The sequence below is a fragment of the Sebastes fasciatus genome, chromosome 10, assembly GCF_043250625.1.
Source record: "Sebastes fasciatus isolate fSebFas1 chromosome 10, fSebFas1.pri, whole genome shotgun sequence".
Classification (NCBI taxonomy): domain Eukaryota; kingdom Metazoa; phylum Chordata; class Actinopteri; order Perciformes; family Sebastidae; genus Sebastes; species Sebastes fasciatus.
In genome coordinates this window covers 25,380,032-25,393,577 of record NC_133804.1, presented here as the reverse complement: position 1 = coordinate 25,393,577, position 13,546 = coordinate 25,380,032, and the positions used below count along the sequence as shown (strand labels likewise).

At 39.2% G+C, this 13,546-nt stretch overlaps 1 protein-coding gene across 4 annotated transcripts in view; it reads right to left on the bottom strand.

Annotated features, from left to right (window-relative positions):
- Positions 1-13,546, bottom strand: part of fstl5 (follistatin-like 5) — a 213,050-nt gene that overhangs the window by 100,657 nt on the left and 98,847 nt on the right. For all 4 annotated transcript variants that reach the window (XM_074649147.1, XM_074649144.1, XM_074649146.1 and 1 more), the window contains exon 5: positions 1,685-1,881. In XM_074649147.1, the coding sequence (XP_074505248.1) occupies positions 1,685-1,881 (197 nt within the window). The remainder of the gene's footprint in view (positions 1-1,684; positions 1,882-13,546) is intronic.

Genomic DNA, 13,546 nt, shown 5'->3' with positions numbered 1-13,546 from the left:
GATGTTAAGTATTACTGACTAGCTTGTGTCATTCAAACACCTAGGGAGAGGTGGAGTGGTACAGCTTGGCCTTGAGTAGAATAAACGGCACCACCAAGAGGTTTGAAAATCCAAAAGCAAAATCCAATAGCTTTAAAGGGCATATTCAAATTCAAATTCAGAGCGTATACTGACAATATTATCCCATAAAACAGCACAACATGGTTTGTTGACTACGCACTTCACTCTCTAAGCATTGATTTCTCTCATGCTGGCACGGCGCACCAAGTGAATGTAAAAACATGTAAAAATATGTAAATAATATGAAAATATGGCAAAAATATCACTATTTTTGAGGCGTTATTTAGACGCTTTGAACTCAAAATACTCAAGTATATTCAAATTAATCAAATGAGACCTCCCCTGTTGGGCAAGAGGGCGCTGACAAAGCTAACCAAGGTGACCCCTGTGCAGATGGGATATCCTACTGGATCAGCAGGAAACTGACCTAAGAACAGCAACTGGATTCATGTTTCTGAAAACCACCGCAGGTTGCTTACCCTTTCAATTATTTAAATACTTTATATATTAAATCAGTCCTCAGGTACGGGGAGACTTTATTTGTTATGCACATAATATTTTCCTTCCTCGTAGCAGCTGCGAAAAGCTCCTTTTTTACAACCATTCCTCTTGGCAGCGCTGGTCAAAGGCTACAGCTTCCCAGGAGCACAAGGCTCCTTTGACCCACATTGCTTTTCAAAAGATTTACCTAGAGCCATGCAGCGCAGCTACCAGAGGGAAGGGTAAGAGGAGTAAAATGGACACAATTACAAGTGTGGCAGACATCAAAGTGGCTACTTTAAACACCTGAGCTGCACACACTGGTGGTTTGTTCATTTGTAGTCTCCATTTGACGGATGTTTAAATATAAACGACTGTGGTTTTGACAGACTGAAGAGGTGCTGTGGAGTGTCTTGAAAAGGGAAGTGCAGTTAGAAAATGCTACACAGCTGCTTTTTGGGAGAAAGAAACCTGACAATTAAAGGTTTCATGTGACTGAATTCAAAAGTTAATGGGATAATAATGCGTTAACGCAAAAATTTTTTAATGCCACTAATTTCTTTAACGCATTGACGCAATTGATCTTTTGGAGGTTGTAGCGGGCTCAGTTTTCAAACTACAGTGTAGATACTGGAATCATATAAAACTACAAAACCAAAGGAATCCATTGGTATCAACCATGTTATAGTAGCTTGTCGGGAAGGAGGATAAATATCGCTCCAAATTGACTCTAAATTTTGGTGAGGAAAAACTGTCATGGCCATTTTCAAAGGGGTCCATTGACCTCTGACCTCAAGATATGTGAATGAAAATGGGTTCTATGGGTACCCACGAGTCTCCCCTTTACATGCTATGATTTGAACATATATGTTGTGCTAAATGCAGTACCTGTGAGGGTTTCTGGAAAATATTTGTAATTGTTTTGTGTTGTTAATTGATTTCCAATAATAAATCCATTCATACATTTGCATAAAGCAGCATATTTTCATTAATTATTTTTAAATACTTGACAAATCTACCTTTAAGGTACATTTTGAACACCTGAATATTGTTTTACAAATCTCATAAGATAAGTGTTAGTTATTGCATTTTACATTTATGCCTTTATGTGTATTTAAGCTCATCTTTTGTTCAATATCCTTACCTGTGAGAGCTCGCTGGCATCTATTTGACCATTGTTATCTGCATCAAAGCGTTTGAACATCATATCAACCAATTGCTTCCTGGCAGCCATGTTGTCCTTGTGGGCCCCGTGGATGTTAGCGCCCATGTACCGTTTGTCATGCAAATCCAGAATCTTGGTTTTCAGTCGACGGTAGTCACTCAGTCTGCAGTTATCATCTGGGAGAGAAAGATAAGGGGAGAGGCAGAGCGGTTAGGAGAAGGAGAAACTAATAAACTTCTGACAATCACTACTGTAAGAGCTGAGAGGAAAAGTGTGTGTTTGTTTTGTTTTGTGGATTACTAAAAATATTTAAATGTTAACAGGATGTCTAAAAACAGATATTTCATAAACACCGAAATGACTCCCAGGTGTTGAAAAAGGTACATGATTAAAAGCATTGAATTTATGATTCCTAAAATTGGATGCAATGTTTCAAATGTCAGCCAATTAATACCTGTGGAAGCTCGAATCCCCCTGAAGACTCACATTATTAAACAATAAGCTGCTGTTTATATTCAGCAAAAACCCCAAATCTGAGCAAGTCTGTGATTGTCTGAATCACAATAACAAATGCTAAGGATTATTCTCCCGAGGGGAGCACAAACAGTGACAGTCACAGCAGCATTCCAGTGCCTCAAAACTAAGAGAGCAGCAGCTCCATCACCACAGAGAAGAACAAATCCATAACACCGGTGGAGCTAACCCTGACAGCAACAGAAAACATGATGGTGTTGTATTTTCAATCCGCCATCAAAGGCTCAAGATCAAAGAAGTCAACTACATGAAAGGTTCAACAGAGTAGAGTCGAGGCAAAGAGAGAAAATAATGACTAGAACTGCAGGTTGACACATGTCATATCAACTTCTTATTGTTAGATCTGGGAGTGTTTCTCCTCTAATAACAGTTATATTAGCTGATGTCAAACAACCCCACAAGAAAAACTTTGCTGTTCACCGAGATGCTTCTCAACTCTCGGGGGAGAGCAAGGTAACATCGCTGCCGCGTCGTGTGCACCTACTCGGGACAAATCTGGAATAATAGCTGCTGCACGGAGTCTTGTGCGAGACAAATGAACTTTGTTGGGGATGATCAGGAGAGAGTGATTTAGCGAGAGCCGTAATGAGATCTCCACTCAGTGGAGCCGGGTGCTCGCTGAGAGCTGATGACTAGTTAAGCTGAATCAGAATCACCCCAGAGAGGAATCATTAGCTGATGTGTAGGAACTCATTTTTGTCTTAAAAATTCTTGCAATCAGCGAGCACTTAAATGAGATGCTCGGTGTGATGCTGACGCTAATATGAGAGGCTGAGAGACTTTCTACCAACACTCTGTCAGTAAAATCAATGCATGGGCTTCCACAGAGGCTACCAAGCCATTTTCATTTTTCATCTCAATTCTGTGCAACCTTGTAAAGTGCAAAGGTGTAAAACACGTTATTCCCTGGCATTTAAATATTTAGTAATGTGACGGAGAAAGGTGTGATATGCAACAGTTATGAGTCTGTCTTTGGTTTAAAGTAGGGCTGTCAGAGTTAATGAGATAATAATGGGTTCTATACATCTATAAATATTACATAGATAGATGGACCAATTATTAATCACTGACAGTATTAAGTATTAACTATCTATCTAAATAATGTTTATAGATGCTCCACAAAGTATTTATCAACCATTTAACAAGGTATTATATCACCAGTTGCAAGAACTTTACAATAGCCATCCAAATAATGTTTACAGGCGGTTTACAAACCAATTATTAAATATTAACAGAGTGTTACAAACATCTATCTATGTAATGTTTATAGATGTTTTAGCAACGATTTCTTAAAGGTTTACAAATCATTTGACAATCATTAACGAATACTTAATACAGTATATAAAATGTTATAATGTGTGCAACAATAAATTGTTTAGATAAATGACACAACAAATTATGTTTATTTGTTAATAGTAAAATAAGTATTAATTGAGTTTAATTAACTCAGGCATCAGTTTACCATTTATAAATGATGGTTATTATAAAGTGTTACAAACACTTTATTAGGGAAGGGTATTGTTAGGATTTTATCGATACTACTACTGTTATCGTTATACTCCTGATCAGTTCGGTTCTTTATCAATACTCTTATTGGTTCTTTTTCATTAGCTTTATAATACTAAACATCTAAATGTTGTTTGAAGTGTTCTGCAGTGCGATAATGAATTACACAAAAACATTAAAAAGAACCAATAAAAGAACCAATAATATCGGAGCTTATCAATACCATGGTCTTTGATAATTTATCACCATTACCCGTTTAACACCGGGTTTCGGTACCCATCTACACACTTTATTTAGTTTTTGCCTTTAACTTGCCACCCATCTGTATTATGTGTGTTTTTACAAGCTCTCAGTTGTTTCTGGGCTGTAAAATGGAAATCTTTTCTTGCAATGCTTTGTTTTCTAATAACAAGTTGGAAAGCTGAATAATTGAAAGCTCACATAGCCAGGTGGAGAGAATTAAACATAAGCAAGGAGCTCAGGAACAGCCCTTCAGTTTGTTTTAGCAGGTACACCTGTCAGTGGGAGACATACTGAGTTGTTGACAGATGTTGGCGCTGCACGCTCAGTCGGAAGCTTCATGAAACTAGCAGAGTGTGAACAACAACAGTGGTGGCTGGTTAGCTCGTCTTTTCAACGAACCACTGCAGATAGTTAAAACCAACAGGCCAGACATTTTTGCTTTGGCAGTTAAAACAGTGAGAGAAAGGCTGGTGAATGCAACCAGCAAGTTTAATTCTTGCTGTGGAAGCTGCATTAGTTGTTAAGAGCGCAGGCCATTCAGGCTGCAGCATGCTGCATATCATGGGACAGGCTCTGTTTTGACAAGCGTCAGCGCCAGAGAAGCTGCCTTGGTCACAAATGGCAGAATGAATAAAAGATAAATGGCTGCTGGCATAACCAGGGGATATGAAGGTCAGCGACGTCAAAGGAGCACGCACTTGCACATGCACGCACACACACACACACACACACACACACACACACGTGTACACAAATACACACATTCATTTACAGTCTCCGTACCCCCAAGTATCCAAACAGTACATGTCTACACAGGGGAGTGTCGGCATTAATTAGACAGTGGCTACAATAATCTCTCTCAAATTAACTAAACCAAAATCCCTCAGTCAAAACAGGCCTTTAGGGAACAGGGAATAACTCAACGGAAATCTATTGTGTTTTCAGTCCAATCGAGATCACCCGATAGGATTCTCAGTCTTGTAAAACGCAGCCTTGGGTTGTGTAGGCGTCTCAGCCACCCAAATTGCTTTCGAGCTGTGAGGGATACATTACAATGCAACCTGCCTGCTTACTCTATGTAACAGGCGGTATTCCAGCAAAAACAACTTCAGCGATTTTATCTCGGATGCTTTTTGACATTGTAGGGCCGCCCCCTGAACGCTGATGATTTGAATCATCAGTCAAGAAGCCCAGATTTAAATCTCGTGTTGTCAGTCAAATCATCTGCTTTTTTTTTTTGCTGTGTCATCGTACACAGAACAACAGGAGAAACATGATGGCAGGCTACAAACATCTGCAAAACTCAACTCTGGGCAACGCCACGAGACACCGGCCATAAACCGCAACGAAATCTGCATTCTTTTCCTGTCATCTCTTACATATGCATATATCAATAGATAATATAAAAGCAGGAACCTGAAGAACATACAAATTGAAGCACCTTTGTAATGTCGACTGCAATTGTTTGAGTGAATTTTGCAATGCACATCACTTCACATCCCCACTAAAATGCATTTTATAAATCAAACTTGTGCAATGGAGTTTTTGCACGTTTGTTATTTCAACTGTGTAAAAGAAAGCAGAGCATGTGTCAGTTACTATCTTCAAGCATGTTTGTCCCTTGCATGTTATGACACCTACTGTAATTTGTCTTATGGCACACGGATTTAGTAACCTGACACACCAGATGGTTTGCCACACAGAACCATCTGAGAAGCCGCCATTGGAAAGTGTTTGGAAAAGGGCAGGCACTTTAAAAAAATACTGTTGACAGGGGATTGGATGAACCATCTGTCAAGGGTGCCAAAGGCGCCAACCTGCCCATCAGGATCTAACCTACATACTCATTCACACACCGATGGCACAGCCTTCAGGAGCAATTTGGGATTAAGTGTCTTGCTCAAGGACACTTCGACATGAGACCGGAGGAGCCGGGGATCAAACCACCGACCTTCCGATTGGTGGACGACCCGCTCTACCTGGAAAAGTGTGATTTTTGCAGGAGTGAAAGAAAATCTCTTACATGTAAGTGTTTCCTGCAGCTGTTAGTTTTCATACACATTCACTTCACACAAGCTGCTCTTAAAAGAGCCAGAATCCTTCTTCAGGTAACCTCCAGAAGAATGACTGAAATTAAAATTTTTATTTTCGACGGTTGGTTTTCCCCGTGGTAATAAAGACGGGAGGTGGATTTTCATTCAATCATGAACAGCCTCCCATTTATGTGTTTTGAATTACGTAGCTTATTACCAAAATATGACCCAATCTTCCCTTCTCCCCTCATGCAATCTTAGAAGTTTCCCTTCAGAGTCATCTGAGGCATTCTCATTTACAACACATATAATGACAATACAGCCTCTTTTATGCAACATCCAATTACAAACTGAGTAAACACTGTTCAAGGAGAGGTAACAGTGTTGTAATAGACCCATCAACTGTAAGACTCCCACTGGAACGCTTTAGTATAATGCTGCTTTTGTCAACATTATTCATGAATGAAACGCATGACATTTTCCAGGGGCAAAAGGTTCTGCAGAAAGCAGCTGATATAACTGAATTGGGTGGCGTGGAGTCAGGATATAAAACTTTTTAATCCACTCACCGCAGCTTTTACACTCAATATTTCACCATCGCTTTCACTATACTTTAGAATAGTATCTTTTCATAGTGGCTGTTAATCTGTCAAAGTGGCTTTTAGTCTAAATGTGGTGGTATTTTCATGGTAGGTTGTATTATTTTTTTTAACACAGTTTGGAAATAACACATGAAGGACACGGACTTGTTGTTTGGCTTCGACTGCTCAACGACCTTGCTTGTGACAAATGTCTCTGCTCGCATAGGCTCCATATGTGGCAAGCGGCTGGCCAGGTTCCACCGTGCAAAGCCATTGCCTCTTATTAATTGCCTTGAACCGTTCACATAATGTCGAGGTCAAGTCCCCACCTGGATGGAAATACATATCAGAGTGAGAGCGCTCATATGTGCTGTATCGATTGAGGGCAAATCATTTATTTGATTAAAGCTATTTGTCAAAAAGAGCAACACAGCGGGCTGCTCTGCCGCGAGTACAGAGCTTTGTTATTAAAATGCAAAGCCAAGAGTTAATGGCTACAGCCATTGTCGGAAACTCTCACTTTTATTGGTATACTTGTATAATTGCTTTAGCTTAGAATGAATCAGGCTTGACTCTGTTTTTCAGCCTTTTGAAGTTACAAGAAATGGTAATTCATTGGGTGTAGTGTGCTGAAGGAACTGTTTAATGGCTTGTGATTAATACATAGTGTTAGAAGAATGCTTTGGAAGTCCTTGCTTCGGCAAGAAAAGGTCTTTAAAATAGCATGTTGACAGACTACCATTATGTTTTAATGGGGAACTCCACCAATTTTACATATCAATGTCTGTTTACATGCCACTATAATAAAGGCTTTTTAATATTTGCTTCTTTGTTGCCACTTGTTTTAAGAGTTCTGAGTGCCTGGATTGCCTTCCTGTTTAATCTATTTACAGGTCTTGGGGAGTAGTACTGCCTACGTATGAAAAAATTTTTCTTAAAAAAGCCTTTTGTGGCTCCAGAGGGAGCTGCCCCACAAAACTTGAGGCAACTGCGCTGGGGGTGAAGACTACAGGTCAACAAATCTGGTGGTTTGGAGTTAAAATGAAGTGAGGGTACCAGACCTCTGTATCCCACACCTCCTCTCTGCTGGAGGCTAGCAACTTGAGACTACATTAGCCAACGGCCATCACAAGGTTTTGACAAAGGAGAATGATGTGTGGAATAAACAAAGATGATAACGTTGGTTCTGGATAGGGCTGGCAAAATCATAATCACGATTATTTTGGTCATTGAGATCACGATTATTTGACACAATTAGTCAATGACATTGGAGACATTATGCAGTTAGAAAGAACATTTTGAAGCCTACATTTTAAAGATAAATGCATTAATCTGGTGCACGTTGAGAGCAAAATGTGGAGACTAGATTTATTAAGAACTTTGTGCTCTTGCTAACAATTTAATCATAAACACAATGGTTGTATAGATACGAATGGTGACGACACGGCCAAAAAACTTAAAACTATTTACGTAGCATTGCCAAGACTGGTGAAAGCTGCACTTTAACCATATGGTATTTCTTGACATTTAAATTGGATTTGCTCATCTGTTTGGTATTTTCATATCATGGTGAATACTTGGGAGGAGGGGCACAAATGAGTCGGACTTTAATTGAAGTGATACAGGACAAAGACCTATTGGTTTTTGGTGGAGATTGGGACTTACAGGTTGTCTACATGGGCCCGTTGCAGCAGCGTTTCACTGGCATGTGATGGGAAAATAATACATAAAATAAAATACATTTTAAGCTGTATCCACCTGCCAAATAACTGCTTTCGCATTTCACTTGCTTTAAGTGCACCTGAAGTTATCCGAAGTTTACTTTCTGTCTGAATCAACAAAATATGCTGACATGTGACTTTCTCTACATGGCAGGTGTACACAAGGTGTTAGACGTCTCACTAAGAATAGATGTTTCAGAACCAGGCCTGTTTGATGATTCTGTTAACAAGCTGCAAATTAAATACTTTGAGGAAATGCTTACCAATTATGAAATAATGTTGTAGACGTAAAAAAACAAACAGATTTAAACAAACTCCAACCTGTAGGCACATTTAAATTGCCAGCAAAAATAGTCTTAATAGGATTATAGCAGCAATGTCAGTTCAGCGGCCTGTACTGATCTATAATTTAGCAGGTGATTCTCACAAGTATCTGTCGCCCTGCTTTAAAATGCACAAAAGACTTCCCCTTTAGTTAATTAAATCCCTGCAACCATTAAAACAGGGCCAGAGTAGGGCCCAAAGGTGGACTTTGACACTGCTGTAGTACAACTGTAAGATCCAGGGTCCATTTGCACAGGGCAGAGACCGAAAACCTTTTAAAAGAATAATTATAGTATTAGTAGAAGCGATCAAGGTCAATCGGAAAAGTTCAGATATTCAAGTAATTCAAAATTCAGCAGGTACATTCATGGTGTTTTATCTTTGTTTTGATATCCCTTGATGGTGTCAATGAAAAGTACTGCTGAGTAGTCCATGAATTACCTCAATGCAGCCTGACAGCATGATGTGAAAAAGGTTTAACTGTAAGCAAACATTTAGATTGTATAGAGAACACTAGATGACTATTGATACTTTATATAATATATACAAAATATATATATATATTGATACAAAATATATACAGTACAATAGTTTGAAAACTGTATCATGTATAAATTAGGGTTGTAAAAGGTGACGTGATAATAACGCGCAAATTCGTTTTAACGCCACTAATTTCTTTCACGCATTAATGCAACTAGCAATTTTTACGTTCTAGCTCAGTTTTAAAGCTAGAGCGAAGATACCGGCATCATATGAAACTAGAAAACCTAATGAATCCATTGGTACCAACCATGTTTTTTTAAAAATTGGCCATTTTTAAAGGGGTCCCTTGACCTCTGACCTCAAGATATATGAATGAAAATGGGTTTTATGGGTACCCACGAGTCTCCCCTTTACAGACATGCCCACTTTATGATAATCACATGCAGTTTGAGGCAAGTCATAGTCAAGTCAGCACACTGACACACTGACAGCTGTTGTTGCCTGTTGGGCTGCAGTTTGCCATGTTATGATTTGAGCATATTTCTTATGCTAAATTCAGTACCTGTGAGGGTTTCTCGACAATATTTGTCAATGTTTTGTGTTGTTAATTGATTTCCAATAATAAATAAATCCATATGTTTTTATAAAGCAAGCATATTTGCCCACTCCCATGTTGATAAGAGTATTAAATACTAGACAAACCTCCCTTTAAGGTACATTTTGAACAGATAAAAACACCTGTGAAATTAATTTGCGATTAATTGAGATTAATTATGGAAAATCATGTGATTAATCACGATTGGATATTTTAATTAATTGACAGCGCTAGTATAAATATATAAAATTCTTGAAACTTGAATGCAAAAACTTAAATGTGATTTGTGTACATGACTGTACTGCCAATGTGCGACCACATTCTTTTTAGTCGTCAGTGACCTTTATTATTTTCCTATCACAAGACAAAGTCCACCTCTCTGACTATTTGGAACTCAAATGAACCTAAAAAACATATTTCCCCATAAGAGGAACAAAAAAAATTGGCATGCAAACCAGAAACATAATGGCATTCTCCTGAGTAGCAGCACCCATCCGCAGGGAAGTTAAGCATGAAGGGTAACAACAACGTTTGCTTTTTAAAGGATTTGTTATTTTACAAAGGTTTTTTAGATATGTAAATGAAATGGAGATGACATCAGCGTGTAGGAGAATATTTTGAATATTGTCGAGACACCAACTCCTTGTCTCTGAGCACCTGAGAAGAGCACCACTGTGCACCAGGAATCGACAGCCATTGATGCACACTGTGCCAGGAAACACAGATAAACAACTCCTGCATTAACAATCGCTGGAAATCCAGGTGGCACTCGTGAGACTCACAAGTTACTTTGTGACTCAAGAAACTGCTCAGAAAACTAACCAACATGCAGATCTCTGCTCATGATATTCCACTGTTCTAGTCTATGTTTTTGTTTGACTCCAGAGCTGAAAATACACACCAATAAATCTCTAAAAACACAGTCAATTCAGTGAGGAAAAATCTTCTCCATCTCGTCCAGTGCTCTCTGAGGCCATAACCGTGAGTGAACCCGCCTCTTCAACCGGCCCCTTTAAAAGCACTGCTGTTTTATTTATACATAGAAAAGGTTGCTCAGCAGAATAGCTGGAATCCACTCCGCCGAAACTGTCCCATCTTTGCTCCTCGGCGCCTGCCCCCCCCCAATACCTCCTACAGTTTTTCCATCTCCGTCTCCGGGGCCCTGGGTACTGCCACGGCTCACACTACATCAAGACAGCACAGTGTGACAACTGGGTTACCCAAATCAGAGGTCACTGATTGCAATCTTTAAGAGCAACTAGAGGTGTCACTGCCGCAACACCTGACTGAATCTGAAATGGATATCGGGGCAGCAGGAGTGCAAACTCCTCACAGCCGCTCTGTCCAGGATAATACGAATGCAAAAACCTCTCAGCCGACCTCAGGCACTGATAACAGACTTCTGCTAATATTCCAGAGTTTAGAAGAAAACTTTGAGTCTCTGACCATCATGCTGAAGAGCTGTGTATCTATATAAAACTAGACATACTAAACTGAGGTTCAAAATTCATCCTTGACCCTAGAAACAGCAGCTGAGGAAACAATCTTACCGCAAAGTCCATTTAGCAGCTGTTCTGGATCTTTCAATCAAATCGCATGATTCCCATCAGTAGATGGAGTTTGTCCAGTTGTCATTAACATTTTTTATTTATCTTTTTACCCTTTATTTACCTTTACATATACTGTTTTACAAACTGCTACACCTCTGTGTATATATATAAATATGTATTACTTCTCTATAATACTATATTCCTATCTGCACCTCTTTATGTATATTTTTAGTACTTCTCATTATTACATACTACATTCCTGTTTACACCCCTGTGTACATATATTACTTCTTATAATGCATATACATAATACATCCTGTTTACATTCAGTTTTCCCATCTGAAATAGTCATCAACCAAATTACAAATTTACATTTACATTATTTTTGTATATTTACTCATGTTTATATTCACTTTAACTGCTTTATTTTATGCCTTAGATTATAATTTCACTTTTACATTACTTGTGTGATTTTCCCCTTTTACATATTTTATGAGCATTGTTGAAAGAACCTGAGACCAAAGACTTTCATTACCAATGCCTGCTTTGCTGGAATTGACATACGAGAAATAAAGAACCTTGGAACGTTGAACTTTTGTTATGTCTACCTATACAGTTTTCATACTGTACCTGGTCGCATGGCCATGATTATTAAGTGATGCATTCCAAACTAGCCAACCCAATTTCTACGAATAGCATTCTCACCTGCTAGCTTGATATTTAGAGTCTTTAAATGATAATTAGTCACATGTCAAAGTGGCGGCTGGAGTTGATCAACTTGAAGCAAACTGATACTGACTTGCAGTATTTGGCTAGTAGCTTAAAGCAAAATATGAGCAGCACTAGGGCTGCCCCCTCTTAGTCAATTAGTTGACTAATCTGTAGTTTTGGTCTAACTCAACTAAGATTTCTTTAGCATCTTTGCAACTTGGAGAGAATATCATTGTTTGCCTAAACACAATAACTTATCAGGAAAAAGTAAACAAAGGTCATTGTCAGTGTTTGAACGAACAACCAACGCTGCCGATTTTCTCTTGAGGAGAGTCTCTCCACAACAGTTTCTTAACTTCGTTTGAGTACAACTTTCTGAGTGTTTGGTAACAACTCCAGACAGATTCACTCCTTTCATTCAGTCTCTGTCACTACTGTTTCCTCCTCGGATGCCGGTGTAATTCTCTCCCTTCCATCTTTCATCAGGAACGCTGCTCTTCCTCATGTCTTAATCTATGATGTATTACCCCCCCTCCCTTCCTCTTTCACCTTGAAGGGGATCATTATCATCCTGCAGACTTTACTCCAACCTCACCGCAATTCACCCCTCCCCACCTCATCTTCTTCACTGAGCTCCGACAGAAGCCTCCAGAGGTGTTTGGAGCCTCCAAATCTCCCGTTTTAAAGAAGCTCAGCCTCGCTGCCATCTGCGACAATAAAATACAGTACCCCCAAACCGGACCACTGCCACTTTAGTGGGCTTTACTTCTAACTCTGTTAGAGTCTGACCATGGTGGCTGGGATGTGTTCTGATGGATCATATTCACATTTACTGGAATTGATTTGGAAACCTATGACTAATCTTGATGTATTTAAAGCATGCCATAGCAATGTTGTATGCCTGAGCTCATATTAACATATAAAAATTAATGCATAATTGAGCGAGGATGTAGATGGGAACAGATTTTTAAACTTTGTTTTTAAAGGTCCAGTGTGTAGGATCTGGCGGTATCTAGAAGTGAGGTTGCAGATTACAACTTCTCCCGTGTGCCAAGCATGTAGGATTACTACGGTGACCGACGCAAAAATGTGAATGGCCCTCTCTAGAACCATTTGTTGAAGGAGTAGAGTGCTTAGAGTGTGAGTGTACGTGGGAAGTGAGTGGTGAAGCAAGAGAAAGAGAGAGTGGCGGCGTCAGGAGTGAGTAACGCTACTGATTCTGGCCCAAGCAAGAAAACTTAACAGTGTTTGGTTTGTCCATTCTGGGCTACTGTAGAAACAGGACAACTCCCAGACAGCACAACGCCATGGTAGCGACCTGTAAATCACAAGGTAGCCACGCCCAAAAGCATCCCCTGCTTTATGGTCTATTTGACTCTAAATTGGACCATAATTTACTAAATGAACATCATGCTGTATTGAAAAAGACTTGAAACTAGCGATTGAGACCATAAACTCATGTTTACAATGTTTACTGAGGTAACAAATCAAGTGAGAAGTAGGCTCATTTTCTCATTGACTTCTATACATTCAGACTTCTTTTTGCAAACTCTTTTTGCA